Source organism: Myiozetetes cayanensis, unplaced genomic scaffold, assembly GCF_022539395.1.
Source record: "Myiozetetes cayanensis isolate MyiCay16 unplaced genomic scaffold, myiCay2020 scf2-11, whole genome shotgun sequence".
NCBI lineage: Eukaryota > Metazoa > Chordata > Aves > Passeriformes > Tyrannidae > Myiozetetes > Myiozetetes cayanensis.
This window is the reverse complement of record NW_026087411.1, coordinates 35,224,919-35,237,585: the sequence shown is the minus strand read 5'-3', so window position 1 is coordinate 35,237,585 and position 12,667 is coordinate 35,224,919. Positions and strand designations below refer to the sequence as shown.

At 42.9% G+C, this 12,667-nt stretch overlaps 1 protein-coding gene across 5 annotated transcripts in view; it reads right to left on the bottom strand.

Annotated features, from left to right (window-relative positions):
- Positions 1–7,415: 7,415 nt before the first annotated feature.
- The window catches only part of SMYD3 (SET and MYND domain containing 3), a 392,669-nt gene continuing 387,417 nt past the window's right edge, over positions 7,416–12,667 (bottom strand). For all 5 annotated transcript variants that reach the window (XM_050315257.1, XM_050315262.1, XM_050315260.1 and 2 more), the window contains one exon: positions 7,416–8,139. In XM_050315257.1, coding sequence (XP_050171214.1) covers positions 8,038–8,139 — 102 coding nt within the window. In that variant the 3' untranslated portion in view covers positions 7,416–8,037. The remainder of the gene's footprint in view (positions 8,140–12,667) is intronic.

Below are 12,667 nucleotides of genomic sequence, written 5' to 3'. Positions count from 1 at the left end.
TTCAGTACAATTTGGTTACAGACTTCTCCTCCAGTCTGTAACGGAGAACAGTGCTGCTGGAGCATGGACAAGGCAGCACTATGCCACAGAGAGGAGATAAAGGGAATGGCAGAATCCATTCAGGTTCATGGAGACAGGAGGCCATTCACAGATGTGTCAGCAATTTAAGAACAGTGATACCAGGTGAATTGTAGAGAAGATGATCATAATGGTGCATCACTCATCCCTACAAAGGCATAGGACGTAAAATGGCACCCCCTGGCCAGAGGCCCCTGGGGCAGAGACAGAATTTCATTTTGGGATTCATTTCATTGACTCACTGAAAGCAGAAAACTCACTGAGTCCAGGGGATAAAAACAAACAACACAAACACCTATAACCTAATAGTTATGTCAAAGCCAGCTATGAAGATTTAGGATGTTACTTCCCCTCCTTAAACAGGAACTCTAAGTAAAACTGACCCTTATGCTAAGCCATTTTGACCTTTTCATAAGCTCTCCTCATAAAGTGTGGAGGCTATTATACTACCTTATCTTGCTAGGATTGTAAACCTTTGAGCTCTAAATTCTATAATTCTATGACCCTAGAAATTCTTCCCAAGGAAATACAGAGTAGAACTTTTTTTTTTTTTTTTTTTTTAACAGAAAGGTAACTTCTCATTAAACCCAAAATAATCAATGTGTTTCAGATAATAAAGACGTAAACCCATCTCAGTAAGGAATCCTACACCTGACCACACCCTGGAAGCTTTGGTTGGCTGCAGAACCATGCTGGCTGGTCAGGAGCTGGCCCACTGGCTGTGAGAAAGTTCATGTTGTGCCTGAGGTATACAGCAGGGCTGGATGAAGGCTGGCACAGGGACACTGGTGCAAAACTTGGCTTTCTCTGCCTGGGACAGTCTACTGGCCTGAGGCAATGCAGGATTTCCATCATTTTCATCTGGCAGGCTGTGTAAGCTTTTTCATGGGAGTTGCAGATGGTAGAGGGCATTCCAGCGCAATGATAACAAGATTCTCTTTCCTTGGCTGCCTTTTGCAGACCTCCTTCACAGGTGTGCTCAGGTGGCAAAGCCCTCCTCCACATACTGGTGGTGGCAGCTGAGCCTGAACCTCTGCATCCTCCTTTGCAGGGCTGGGGGGGAAAGGCAGGTAGTGCCAGACAATGCCTTGCTCAGCTGGTAGCAGAGAGCAGCAGGCACAAAATAGCTGCTGTGACCCAAAGCCAGTGAAGGAGTTTGGAACTTATCCTGCTTAACTGTTGCTCTCTGACACTTGCCAAGAGTGAAACAGCAAGCTAAACATTTCCATGCCAATTCAGAATTTTTTTTTTTTAATAGAGCTTTTTGCTCGCTATTTCCTCCCTCCTCCCCCCTCAACAGGAGTTGGACACTTGATATCTTTTTACAAGGGTAAAACCTTCACAGCTTCAAGAGCAGTGGCCCCTGTTGAGAGGCTGCATCACTGGCAGAGCAGGACATAAAGTAGGCAGTGAGGAAAGTGCTGATTTCTCCGTGATGCAGAGCAGGGAAAAGGGAAGCTCCCTAAGGCTTGCTGCAGTGAGAGGTGGACAGCCTCAAAAAACACACCAAGGCACCTTTGTCCTATATAGAGGAAAATGCTATATGCTCTGGAGTTGGCTTTGGCACATTGCTGCATTCCCCACATGTAAAGGAAAGGTGTTGCTGAAGGCATCACATCTGGCGGGAATAAAATCCTTGCCTTTGCCTGCCTTGGCTCCTCATTTGGCTCTGGTCTGAACTGGGATACCTGCCCAGCTAAGTGACTGTCTGATAGGTCTTGGTAAAGAGGCAAGACACCCAGCTAAAAGCCCATTTGGGCCACAGGCTAGATGTGAGTCTGCAGGGCTTCAGAGTTCTAAACCCATGTCAATACTGCAGCTCTGCAAACGCCAACCAAGCAAAGCAGCCTTTTTCCAACTCACAAGCAGGACAAGCTCCTTGCTTGCTCACAACAGCCAATAACCATCATTTCATGTGATTTAGCAGCAGATTTCAAAGGACTTTTTCACAGCAGAGGAGATGTTGATCTATTTATGAGCTCCTCGACATTGGAAGGACATGTGTTGCCAAGGCTTTAGATTTTAATGGTAAAACAGACAGTTTTGTGGCATGGGTGTATCACAGTCATATTACATAGGCTGCAGAAAGTGCTTTGGGGCTCCAGTGAAATGAATTTGGACAATGCCCATCTGAAAGATTTTCATCCATTTTCCCATTTGCCAGCCATAAATAAGGCAGCATCCTTGCCTGGTGGCTGGCGGGTTGCCTCATCCCAGACTTGGGATCATTATTCCTCTGGTCTTTGCAGAAAACACAAATTATATAACAGTCCCCACAGAAAACATTTGGTAATGGTGAAAGAAAAAGAAGTCTTTATATAGCCTAATTATTCTGACCTTTAAAAGTACGACTATTTACTGGTTTGCTCAACCACAGATGTTCAGAAATTAACATTCCCAACTAATTAGTATTCCTGACATCATGATAGGGAACATCACTCCCCAGCAATGGTATTCTGATCACAGTCCCATATAGAGTATAATCCAGGTACAAACATCAATGACATTAAAAAGAATAGAAATCCAGACATTGTCAGTACCTCATTGAAGATTTTCTCCCCAGAGCTTGACATGACTTTCAAGGAGACTGAAGTACAACAAGGGCCCTTGCATCCAAATGGGGGAGTGCAAGAAGCAGAGGCAACCCCCCAGCACTGACTGCTCTGTTCCTTGCAGTCCCCATCACCTTTGCTACTCCAGTTCCCAGACCACCAGCTATCCCTCAGGTGTATGGCTACTGCTATATGTATGGAGTATGCAGAGAAATTCCTCTCTGAAGTGGTGTGATGCCTGAAACTCTCTCCCAAGATCACAACAGCCTTTCCATCCTGCAGGCTCCTGCAGTGTGCTGCTGTTGGTGGGAAGGGTGGCAGTCCCATGGCTTTACAATGCATCACTTTGAGTGTTCCCAGCTCAGCAAGGAACAGTTCAAGGAGGGTCAGGCCAGAGCTCTTCTCTACGTGCTTCATCACGGGCTGCTCAGCACCACACCCGGCATCTAGTGCAACAGCAAGACAACACAAAAAATGCTTCACTGAAAGGAACTTCATCAAAAGTCAATAGGCGAGAATAGCACAGAGCAGAGCACAAGGCTTGGGGGAGGGGAAGAGTGGAGCTCTGCTAATTTTCTCATCAGACGCCCTCCTCTATTACCGTCTCATGGCTCCTGCTCTGAAAGTCAAGTGGAATTGTCAAGAGGAATCACCTGTGATTTAAAGAGCAGTTTTCCTCCAAGAGGTATGTAAAATTGCCACCTTCCTATTTGGAGCCTCTGGGGACTGGGAATCAGAGCTGCTGAATTGGAGGGGCGGAGGAAGAAAGCACCACACTTTCCTCTACTCTTGTCAGCCCTTAGCAGAAATGGAGATGGGGGAGCAGGCTCCTTAGCTCCAGATAAGGGGACCAGCAAATGCTGCCTGCCTGGAGGGGACGCAGGGGAAGATGGAGGGGAACCTTAAGCATGGAAGAGTCTGCATGATTATTCTCTTCCTCCTGTCCAGGGGGCAAGGAAATCAGAAGAAGAGATTGTACTCTGTCCTGATTTAGGCATCTTTGGAGTTAAAACGGACTCAGGCAGGATGCTTCAGCCCTGCCTTTTTGACACATGCCCCATCAGAATTTGGTTAACAAGGAGCTGGAGCATCTGAGGCTGCTGAAAAGCTTGTGTGTATGTGCATTTCTGCGTGTGCCTGTCTCTATGGCTATATAGAGATATATTTAAAAGAAGGTTAATTGGTCTCCTGGGAGCTATAAAGAACCTGTTAGGTTCCTCTGTGTGAGCAGTGACTGTATGAAGCCTAATTACTAAGCCTGAGTTATTCTTTTTTATTTTGGAGGGGGGAAGGAATCTCTAAGGTCCTTATTAAAACCTACGAAAAGTCTAAAGAATGATGGAATTAGAATTGATTTGTCCATGTTGATACAAGTGCAGAGAAAATAAAAACATTGAACTTTCCCCATGAAATACTAATAGGGGTCATATAGGCCTGGCTTATACACCACTATTGTGGGGATAAACAAACACTGTGCTGAATGGCAAGAATTGAAGACCACAGGATTTCACATGAGGTGCAATTCTTAAGCTTAGGGTAGGGAAAATGCACACTTGGATGTTCTTGTAGGGAACACTTTACAAAACAGCCATACCAAATGTATTTTCAGAATGATTAAATTTGTAAAATCATAAAGGAATTTATTTTTCTTTTTTTTCTTTTTTTTCTTTTTCTTTTTCTTTTTCTTTTTTCTTTTTCTTTTTCTTTTTCTTTTTCTTTTTCTTTTTCTTTTTCTTTTTCTTTTTCTTTTTCAGCAGTGAGGAGCTATTTCCCAAGGATCCACAATGACAAAACCCAAGTGTGGACATCTAAACCTGTCTGATTTGCCCAAGGTCAGGCACAGTTTCTGGTGCAGCAGAGAAGCCAAACCAGAACTCCATGTCCATAACTTTAAGACCTTTCTTCTTCTCCTTGGCTTATGGGAGATTTAATTCTGACTCAGGAAAAAAATCCTCATATTTGGCACAACCTCTGTGAAAAATTGAACTCTGTTCATTAGGAGCTTTGCAGTGGCCAGGGAATGTTTGGAATATACTGTGCAGAAAACAGGCTCTGTATTTCATAAATGTGCTATGTAAAAAAATAACAAGCCTAAGAAAAACTTGCTTAAAAAAACCTAACCATCAGAGACTTGGGTTAGAGTGAGAAGCAGAAAAAGGGCTGAGTAGTGGACGAGTTTTGCTGGCATAAACCCATGCACAATAGACTTCATACACAGGTTGATAGACTCAAAGAGGTCAAAGCTCTAAAAAACTGGTTTACTGCATTGTCTTACATTCTACCACTGCTACTGTGTATGCAAGCTCTGTTTGCCAAGAGCCTGGAGACTTTTTACTTCAGCATCAGGTCAGCACCCCTCGAGGGGCAGGGATACAGAGAATTATGCCATGCTCAAAGAAATAGCCCAATTTAGTGAACTTTTTTTTTTTTTTCCAAGACAAATGTTCTGTTCGACTGTAATCACTTATTCTTAGCAAAACTGTATAATCCTCCCTGGTTTTTTTTCCTGTGTCCTGGTACTGCTCTTTGTCCAAACACATACTACCATGCAATTCTTCTCCCTTTAAGCCCAATCTAACATTGTTTTTCCTGGACTCATTTAAGGAATACTGACAAAACAAAAGTAACTCAAAATGTATTCCTAAAACTTGAGGTGAACCCAAATTACCATTGCTTTCCAAAAGGCACTGGAAAAGCCTCCAACCTGTGGGAAGCAAGCAGCAAGACCGCCAGCATTACAGATAACGTTGCAGTCTGCCTCTTTCTGACTTTAGCATCTCTATCTCACCAAACTAACACCACCATACTGAAAAATTTGACAGATATTACTCATGAAAACTGAAACATGATGTCTGTGCAAAGATAAGATTACTTGATTTGAAATGAGTGCTTATCTAATGTTCCCTCCTTGCTTCCTTGCCACTGCACTTTTCACTGCATTTAAGTAAATCTCTCTACAGTCATGGGCCAGCATTCTGTGCAGAAAATAGGCTGGAGTGGGACCACCAGGAGACAAAATCTGCCCACAACAACCTCCCCTGCAGCACTGTCAGCCCTGTTGGTGGTATTAGTGCATGGGAATCTCCGAGAGAAACTGCTCAGTAAATGATTGAAACCAACCAGAAAACATGACTCTTGCCTTGACCAAGCTGAAAGAAGTGTAAGATTGGCATCAACAGTAATGAATATAAAGCACGGTTTATGCCCCCACACTAGGGAGCCTTCCCAGAGAAGGCCAGGCAGGGCAGGCAGTGCAGTGGTGCCCTTGAGCCACAAACCAACACAGTGCTGATTTGTTTCCTTGCATTGCTCAGTGGGCTGTGGATGGACTTACAACAGCCCTGCACTCTCAGCAGCCCACTTGCTGTTGTTACGCTCTACAACCGACATAGCATGTTCCTCCTCCGTTTCCTGTTCCGGCAGCTGTTGGAAGTGTTTATTTCATTACCTTTTATCTAAGCGTCTTCTTAGACCTTAGAGAAGGCCACTGCTGGAGAGAAAATCCCATTGTAGGTAGGCGCTTCAGCTTGATGTAAGGTGGCTGTTCTCATCTGACATCAGGTAACCCTGCCTCTCCCCTAGCACCCACCTTTCCCTGCTATTGTGCTTGGAGCGTTGAGGTGTCCTTGTACCAGAAGCCCCAGGAAACAGTGCTCCAGTTCATACACACAGATGTGTCTGTATGCATGAGAGTTGGCGGGCTGTCTCCCAGTACGTGCTGCATAAACTAACGCATCATTTTACCTGACGTTCTTAAGTCCTTCCCACTTGAAAATCTTAGTACTAAATACATAATAACAACACAAACATCATCTTTATGCAAAAATCATATAGATTCTAATAGGCATGTGTCCCTTTAAAACCAGAAAATAGCTCTAGAAGACTGAGTTCCCCTCACATTTTCTGGTTGTCCATCAGCGATGCCAGTACTTTGTCAGAAATCCCAATAAATGCAAAGGTCTGACCTTTTCCCCCAGACAATTTCCTTTTCCTAATAGCAGGAAGACCCAACCAAGCAGTGAATTTCTGTGAGGATTACTGCACTTCTTGGGTGGCTGATATGACTTGGCCTCTGGCACCAAGCCATGCTACGTACTCCAGAAATGCGCTGCATTTCCTAGGTTATTGCTTGCCTATTACTGCCGGGCAAGTGAACGCTCCATACGCTGGAACAAATTCAAATGCCTTGAAAGGAGATATCTTCCTCAGCATTGTGCTGTGGCTGTAAATTACGCCCAGAGTGTTCATTTTCTTTTTAAATGTGTTCTCATCGTGTAATAATTAATGGTGTCAAGTTACTGGTGTGAAAAAAGCCTGACTTCAAAACAACGATGGATTAATGAGGTAACAGTCATGGCTGGAGTAGCAGCAGTAAATTGTTAGAGAGGAGCAACATACCTGAAGCAATACTTTCCAAGTCCTTAAATTATTTAGGTTTCGGTGTTCCTCATAAATATTTGGCTTTTGTTAATATTTGTTTCTGTGTCAAAAATGGAAGTCAACAGCTGTGGTAAGAAAAACTCTCTAGCTGATAGCATGGAGAAATGGGGTGCCTGTGCTTTCCAAGACATCCTTCTCTTCCTTGTGGATGACAGCTTTCATCTGTAAGTCTCTGGGCTTTGCTGTTTGGGTAAGTGACATTCAAACCCCACAGGCTCAGAAAGGTCTAGAAATCATACACTGAGCTCACATGCCCCAATCTCTCTGTTTTTAAAAGTGGTATGAAGTAAAGCACCCTTAAAGGAGGCGTAACGGGGAGAAAGCAGATTAAGCAATTTCCACAGATACACTTTTGATAAGATTTTTTTATTCAATCCATTTTAATATGAAATATTGTAACATAAAAAATGCAAGAAGAAGAGGGACAGAGCACTGAAGATACATTGGGAGGGATGAAAATCTCATTTAGAACATTGGGAAACTTATTTGATGTCAAAGGGCACTGAATCAGGCTTTTGGAAACCATATCTAAGGTCAAGGCAAAGGGAAAAATATATTCTCTGCAATTATAATGTGTCTGACATGAGATTCTTAATTGCTGGCATAAACTGATACCAAAATTGACTGCTGATATCCATGGAATTAGATCAGTTTGTAACTGCTGAAGAATCTGTATGCATTTCCCAATACTTTTTATCAATTAAATTAGGTGTTGTAAATTGATAATGAGGTATTGTCAATTAGATTGATTATAGGAGCAAAAAAAAATTCAGAAAATCACAGGAATTCCTCCAAACATCAACTCAACTCAAATTACACAGCAAAACTAATAAAACTCAAACTTTTTTTACAGCAAATAGGTCTTAGGGAAAAGACACTAACATCATCAGGAAGCTTCACAATGAAATAAAAATAATTTGATTTTCTTTCTCCTTGAATATTTTGTTTGCCAGACTAGAGATTATTTTCACTGTATTCTCATCATGGCCTCACACTCTTCCTTTATCTCCATCAAGGTTTTCATCAGGCTGTGATCTGTCCCGTGGGTCACCTTCATAATATTATAGGCCTTGAGGAAAGCACAGAAAGGGACATGTTAGTCATTGTGCAGACCACGCAAAGGGGTTGGATCCTGGCAGCAGGGTGGTCATGTGAGTACTAGACCTCAAGTGGTTGGCAGCTGGGGGCTTGAATGCACAGTACAGTCAAAATAGGGGAGAAGTATCCCAAAGTGTGTGATGATTTGTCCCTGACAAAGGACGAGGCACTGACGCATTATTCTTAGGTGTTAAAACCCACAAATATGTTGCAAAACTGAATGTTTGGAATAACATGGGAAGATACTTTTGCAATGAGGCATGAAGGCCACTTCAAGATTGGTCAACTGCAGCACCCAAAGTTTCAATATACTATTTGAAAGATGACAGAGATGTTCATGATGTTAGCAGCCCCAAAGTCCTGTAAATAGAAACGGATTAATGTTTAACTAATGGAATAAAGTGCTCTAATTCTATCAGGCAGGAACTATACGTAGCGCCAAACAAATCAATATATTACTAGTTTCACTGCAAAAAGGCATGCAGAGTTAATGGGTTTTTGCTGCTATTCCCAGAGATTAGTTCCTCTGTATGTTTGCCATATTCTATTGCTAGGCCAATTTACACTTGGTGATATTGCCTGCAGTTTTGCTGATTCCCTGCCACAGATATGTCTGAAATGCTCTTTGCCCAGCTCATGTTGAGATCATCACTTTTCATATGACATTTCTGCTTCTTCCTTCTATTAAATTCTTCCTGCAAGGAGGGAAATACCAGATGGAAATTGATTCAGCACTTCTGAAGACAGAACAAGGGAGCTAAAAGTGTACTGGCAAGAGAAAGACATCACAGATTTTTCATCATCCCAAACTGAGAAATTGCCAAAAACTAAATGCAGCGTGTGTTTCAAAGGGTTCCTTGTCCAGTCAGCTGACGAAATTCAGCTAAATCAGCTTTGCATTGCAGAAGGAGTATCTTTTTGGAAACAAAGTTGAGGAAAGGGGCTTCATTTAAATTGGAAAGATAAAAATAAATACATTCTTTTGTGGAAGAAATGAAAACCTACTTCTAAATTCTAGAGACTGGAAAGCATATGGAAATTCTAGCACCATTTATTTTTGCTTCAAATTAGTTAATTCTTAAAAGAAGAGAGAGGTAGCAAAAGATTGAAAGAACAAGTTGAAATAGCAGTCAAAATGAATCATAGTAAGTAAGGAGCTCTAAAAAGAGTCAAATATATATACCGAGCTACCAGAGTGCCAACTACTAAATGATAAAGTACTCAGTTAAGCAGAACAATGAAACACTTTCATAACTATTAGAAATGCCTAAGAAATGTGACTGAAACCAGAAATCCTCATTTTTTCCATGCTTCTGTTTGCTGAAATTCAAAGCTGGTCCTGTTTTTGCAAAATGGTTTGCAAGTTATAATTATACTTCCTGAAAAAAAATGAAAAAAGTTGTACAAAAGAATTTTTTTAAAAATATAAATAATTGAAAAAGTAATCTGAAAAGCAAGAAAAAGAGTCAGTCCTTCCTGGGATGGAGAAGGATGAATACTTGCATGATTTAGGAAACTCCGAGTAGTGCAGAGCAGATTGCTTCAGGAGGGATCCCGGGTGTGTTGTAGTAGAGTAACATGTCGTTGTGCCCAGGATAACTAGGAAGGGGCAGGATAACCCTCGATCAAAGTAGCCAGGGGAATTGGCCCTGGATCCTGACACACTTGGTGCACAGTGCTTGCATGCCCCATCCCAGAAAGCCGATGGATTTGTTGTGAATGGTGTATGCAAAGAGCTGTGCACCTGGACACATCTGGGTGACAGGGCAGCTGACCTTGATCTTCAGTCCCTGTACAGAACAGAGGTCAGGCTCATGGTGATGGACTTGGACCCTGACACCCTGATGCCCAGCCAGAGATGTCCATAGGGATATGCATCTGTTAAAAGGCAAAAATCCTTAATATCAAACCTAATTTTCAGGTAATGCTGCCCTTGCTGACTGTCTCTTGTCTCCAACATTTCCTTTAAGCTTCTTTTCTTTCCTCAGTATGGCAGAAAAAACCAGCTCGGTCTTTATCCTTTTGTTTCCTCGGAGAAACTCATTCTCATTCAACGTACTGTCTCACGCACTGCAGTTCGAGTCAGAACCCGCTGCATCAAAGTTAGAACAGCAATGATTTGTGTGATCCCTAAATTAAACTGGTATTAGGCTATGTAGCTGTTTTTGCAGAGGTCAGTGCAAAACTGGGGATAATTTCGGCTCCAATGCAAGGAATTTTTTAACTGGACAGAAGCAGGAACCTGTGGGCTCTTTGACCACTCCCCTGCCCTCACAGCTAGCCAGCAGAGTCAAGGCTGAGCAGATTCATGTGGTCTGTGTGGTCTTCCTCTCAGCTAAAAGAGCAAATCTAATTATGAAAAACTACAGTAATTGCAAGACGGCAACACAGGCCACAGTGTCATCAGGCACATGCTGTTTCCCTGAAGAATATAAAACTCATTAGATTAGAGGTATGGCTGTTGCTCCATGAATGCAAATGAGATGCAGTGAAGGCATTTGTGCCTGATTTGCATGGGGATGGGATAGGATGCCCATTGCCATGGCTGTGGAGAACTGTAAGCAGATGCAGGACAGCACAGCTCTGTCACAAGGAAAGCAGAAAGCAAATGGCCACATGCCAGAATGGCAGGAAGCGTAGCCTAGTGTTTCACAGAGAGTATCTGAGGTTTTCCAGCTTGACTGAAGCGGAACAGTTGTCAAAACAGGCATAGGAATACCAAAAACTTTCACAGTTACTATCAATAACAGCTCGTAAACAATTCAGCCTTTGAAACAAACACCTAGAGAAAGGGTATTTCTTCAGCGTTGCTGTGAAATCTGGGAAGGATTTTACCCCCATTCCTGAGCTTTTTGCCTCCACAACAGGGATTACCATAAGAAAGGAAATGACACAGTGCCTATTGCAGGCATTCATGAGACAAGACAACCACGCCCATCAGCTCAGGTGGGAGAAAAGTACTCCTAAAACCACGCCAGCCAAGTGCAGAGTCTGCAGGGGAAAGTGGATGATCAGTGTCCTACACATGTGTATCCTCCTGCCTGCCCCCATCCCCACCTGCAATCGCTCAGCAGATGGGCTCCACAGCCCTGCTCAGGAAGGTCCATGGGTACAAGGCAGCCACCACCGCCACAGCCCAGCAGACAGAGCAGCAGCCAAGACATCGTGCTGCAGCACCCATCGTCTTGCTTTGAGGAGACACTAAGCAATGAAGTCATCTTCTTGAATCCAAGCCTTCCCCTCTGCATCCTGCCTGTGACTCCTAGCCAAGTCCAGTTCAACCCAGGCTATGGGCAACCCAACAAGTTTGCTTACAGTGCTGTGCAGGTAACAAATGACACCAAACAAATAGTTATGTGAATAAGTGCACCTTAGGGCAAATCTGTACGCTTATTAGCTTCAGAGATGCAGCTAGGTCTGCTGATCTTCTGTAGGAGTGCTGCTTCCCCATCAAGAAGATTTTTCTTCTGTAGGAATGCTGCTTCCCCATCAAGAAGATTTTCTCTTCACAAGACGGCTTGTGGCAACTTTTGTTATTGGAGCTTTACAGTCATTTCAAGCTCTTTAAATTACGTTTTTCAGACTGGGCTCCAATTCTGGTCCTTTCCTGATAAAAGTTTTCCTGATCTATAATTCCATTCATCCTCCCACCATTATATCTTTCATATATGTATGTACATAAATTTAAAAACAATATGTTGGTTGTACAATAAACCAAGGGCTACCTTTGGGTTTTATTCCAGTGGAGTATTGCCTCTCTGTAACACTTCTATTTCCAAAATCTGTCAAATTAGATTCTGCAGGGCCTACTATACATTTAGGAGGTGGTTTCTTTCTCATGGGCAGCATAAAGCCCTCCACATTATTTCAGCCCTCTTTAAGGGTGCAGGGCAGAGAGCTAAACCCACAGGGCACTAAGGGCAAGGTGGTTATGATAGTGATTAATTTTTGGGTGGCACAGAGAGCAGCAATAAGGGCTGGTCTGGAGAGCTGTGTTTGAAGATCCACTGGTCTTAAACTGTGCATCTGCTGCAGAGACACTGTCAATCCCCAGCAGCTCTGAGGCTGTGCCTGATTAAACAGGATTTATATATGAGGCGAATTTCACTCAGATTGACTCAATTTCTCTGCACCTTGCACATCCTTCTCCTTAATGCCACACTGAAATTAGTCGGACGAGGGTTCCAACAGGGTGCTGCTATTCAGTGTCAGAGTGTATTAAGAAGAGTAATGAAGCAGAGAAGGTAATCGAGTTTCTGCTCTGAGCATGTAGCATGCTCTGTTGACACATCTAATCACAAAGGGCCAAACTGTGTTCTCATATAACTCTAGGGCATTATCTGAGTTATATTAGGAATCACATCTTTTACTCACAACAAACTGGGAATTATATCTTCCTCTAATTTGTTCCAGTGTAGACAGCAAGGAAGTGAATCAGTTGCAGAGCTCATCCAAAGAAGTGTTCTGTCCTGTGTTTACAAGTTACGTGGGGAAACAGA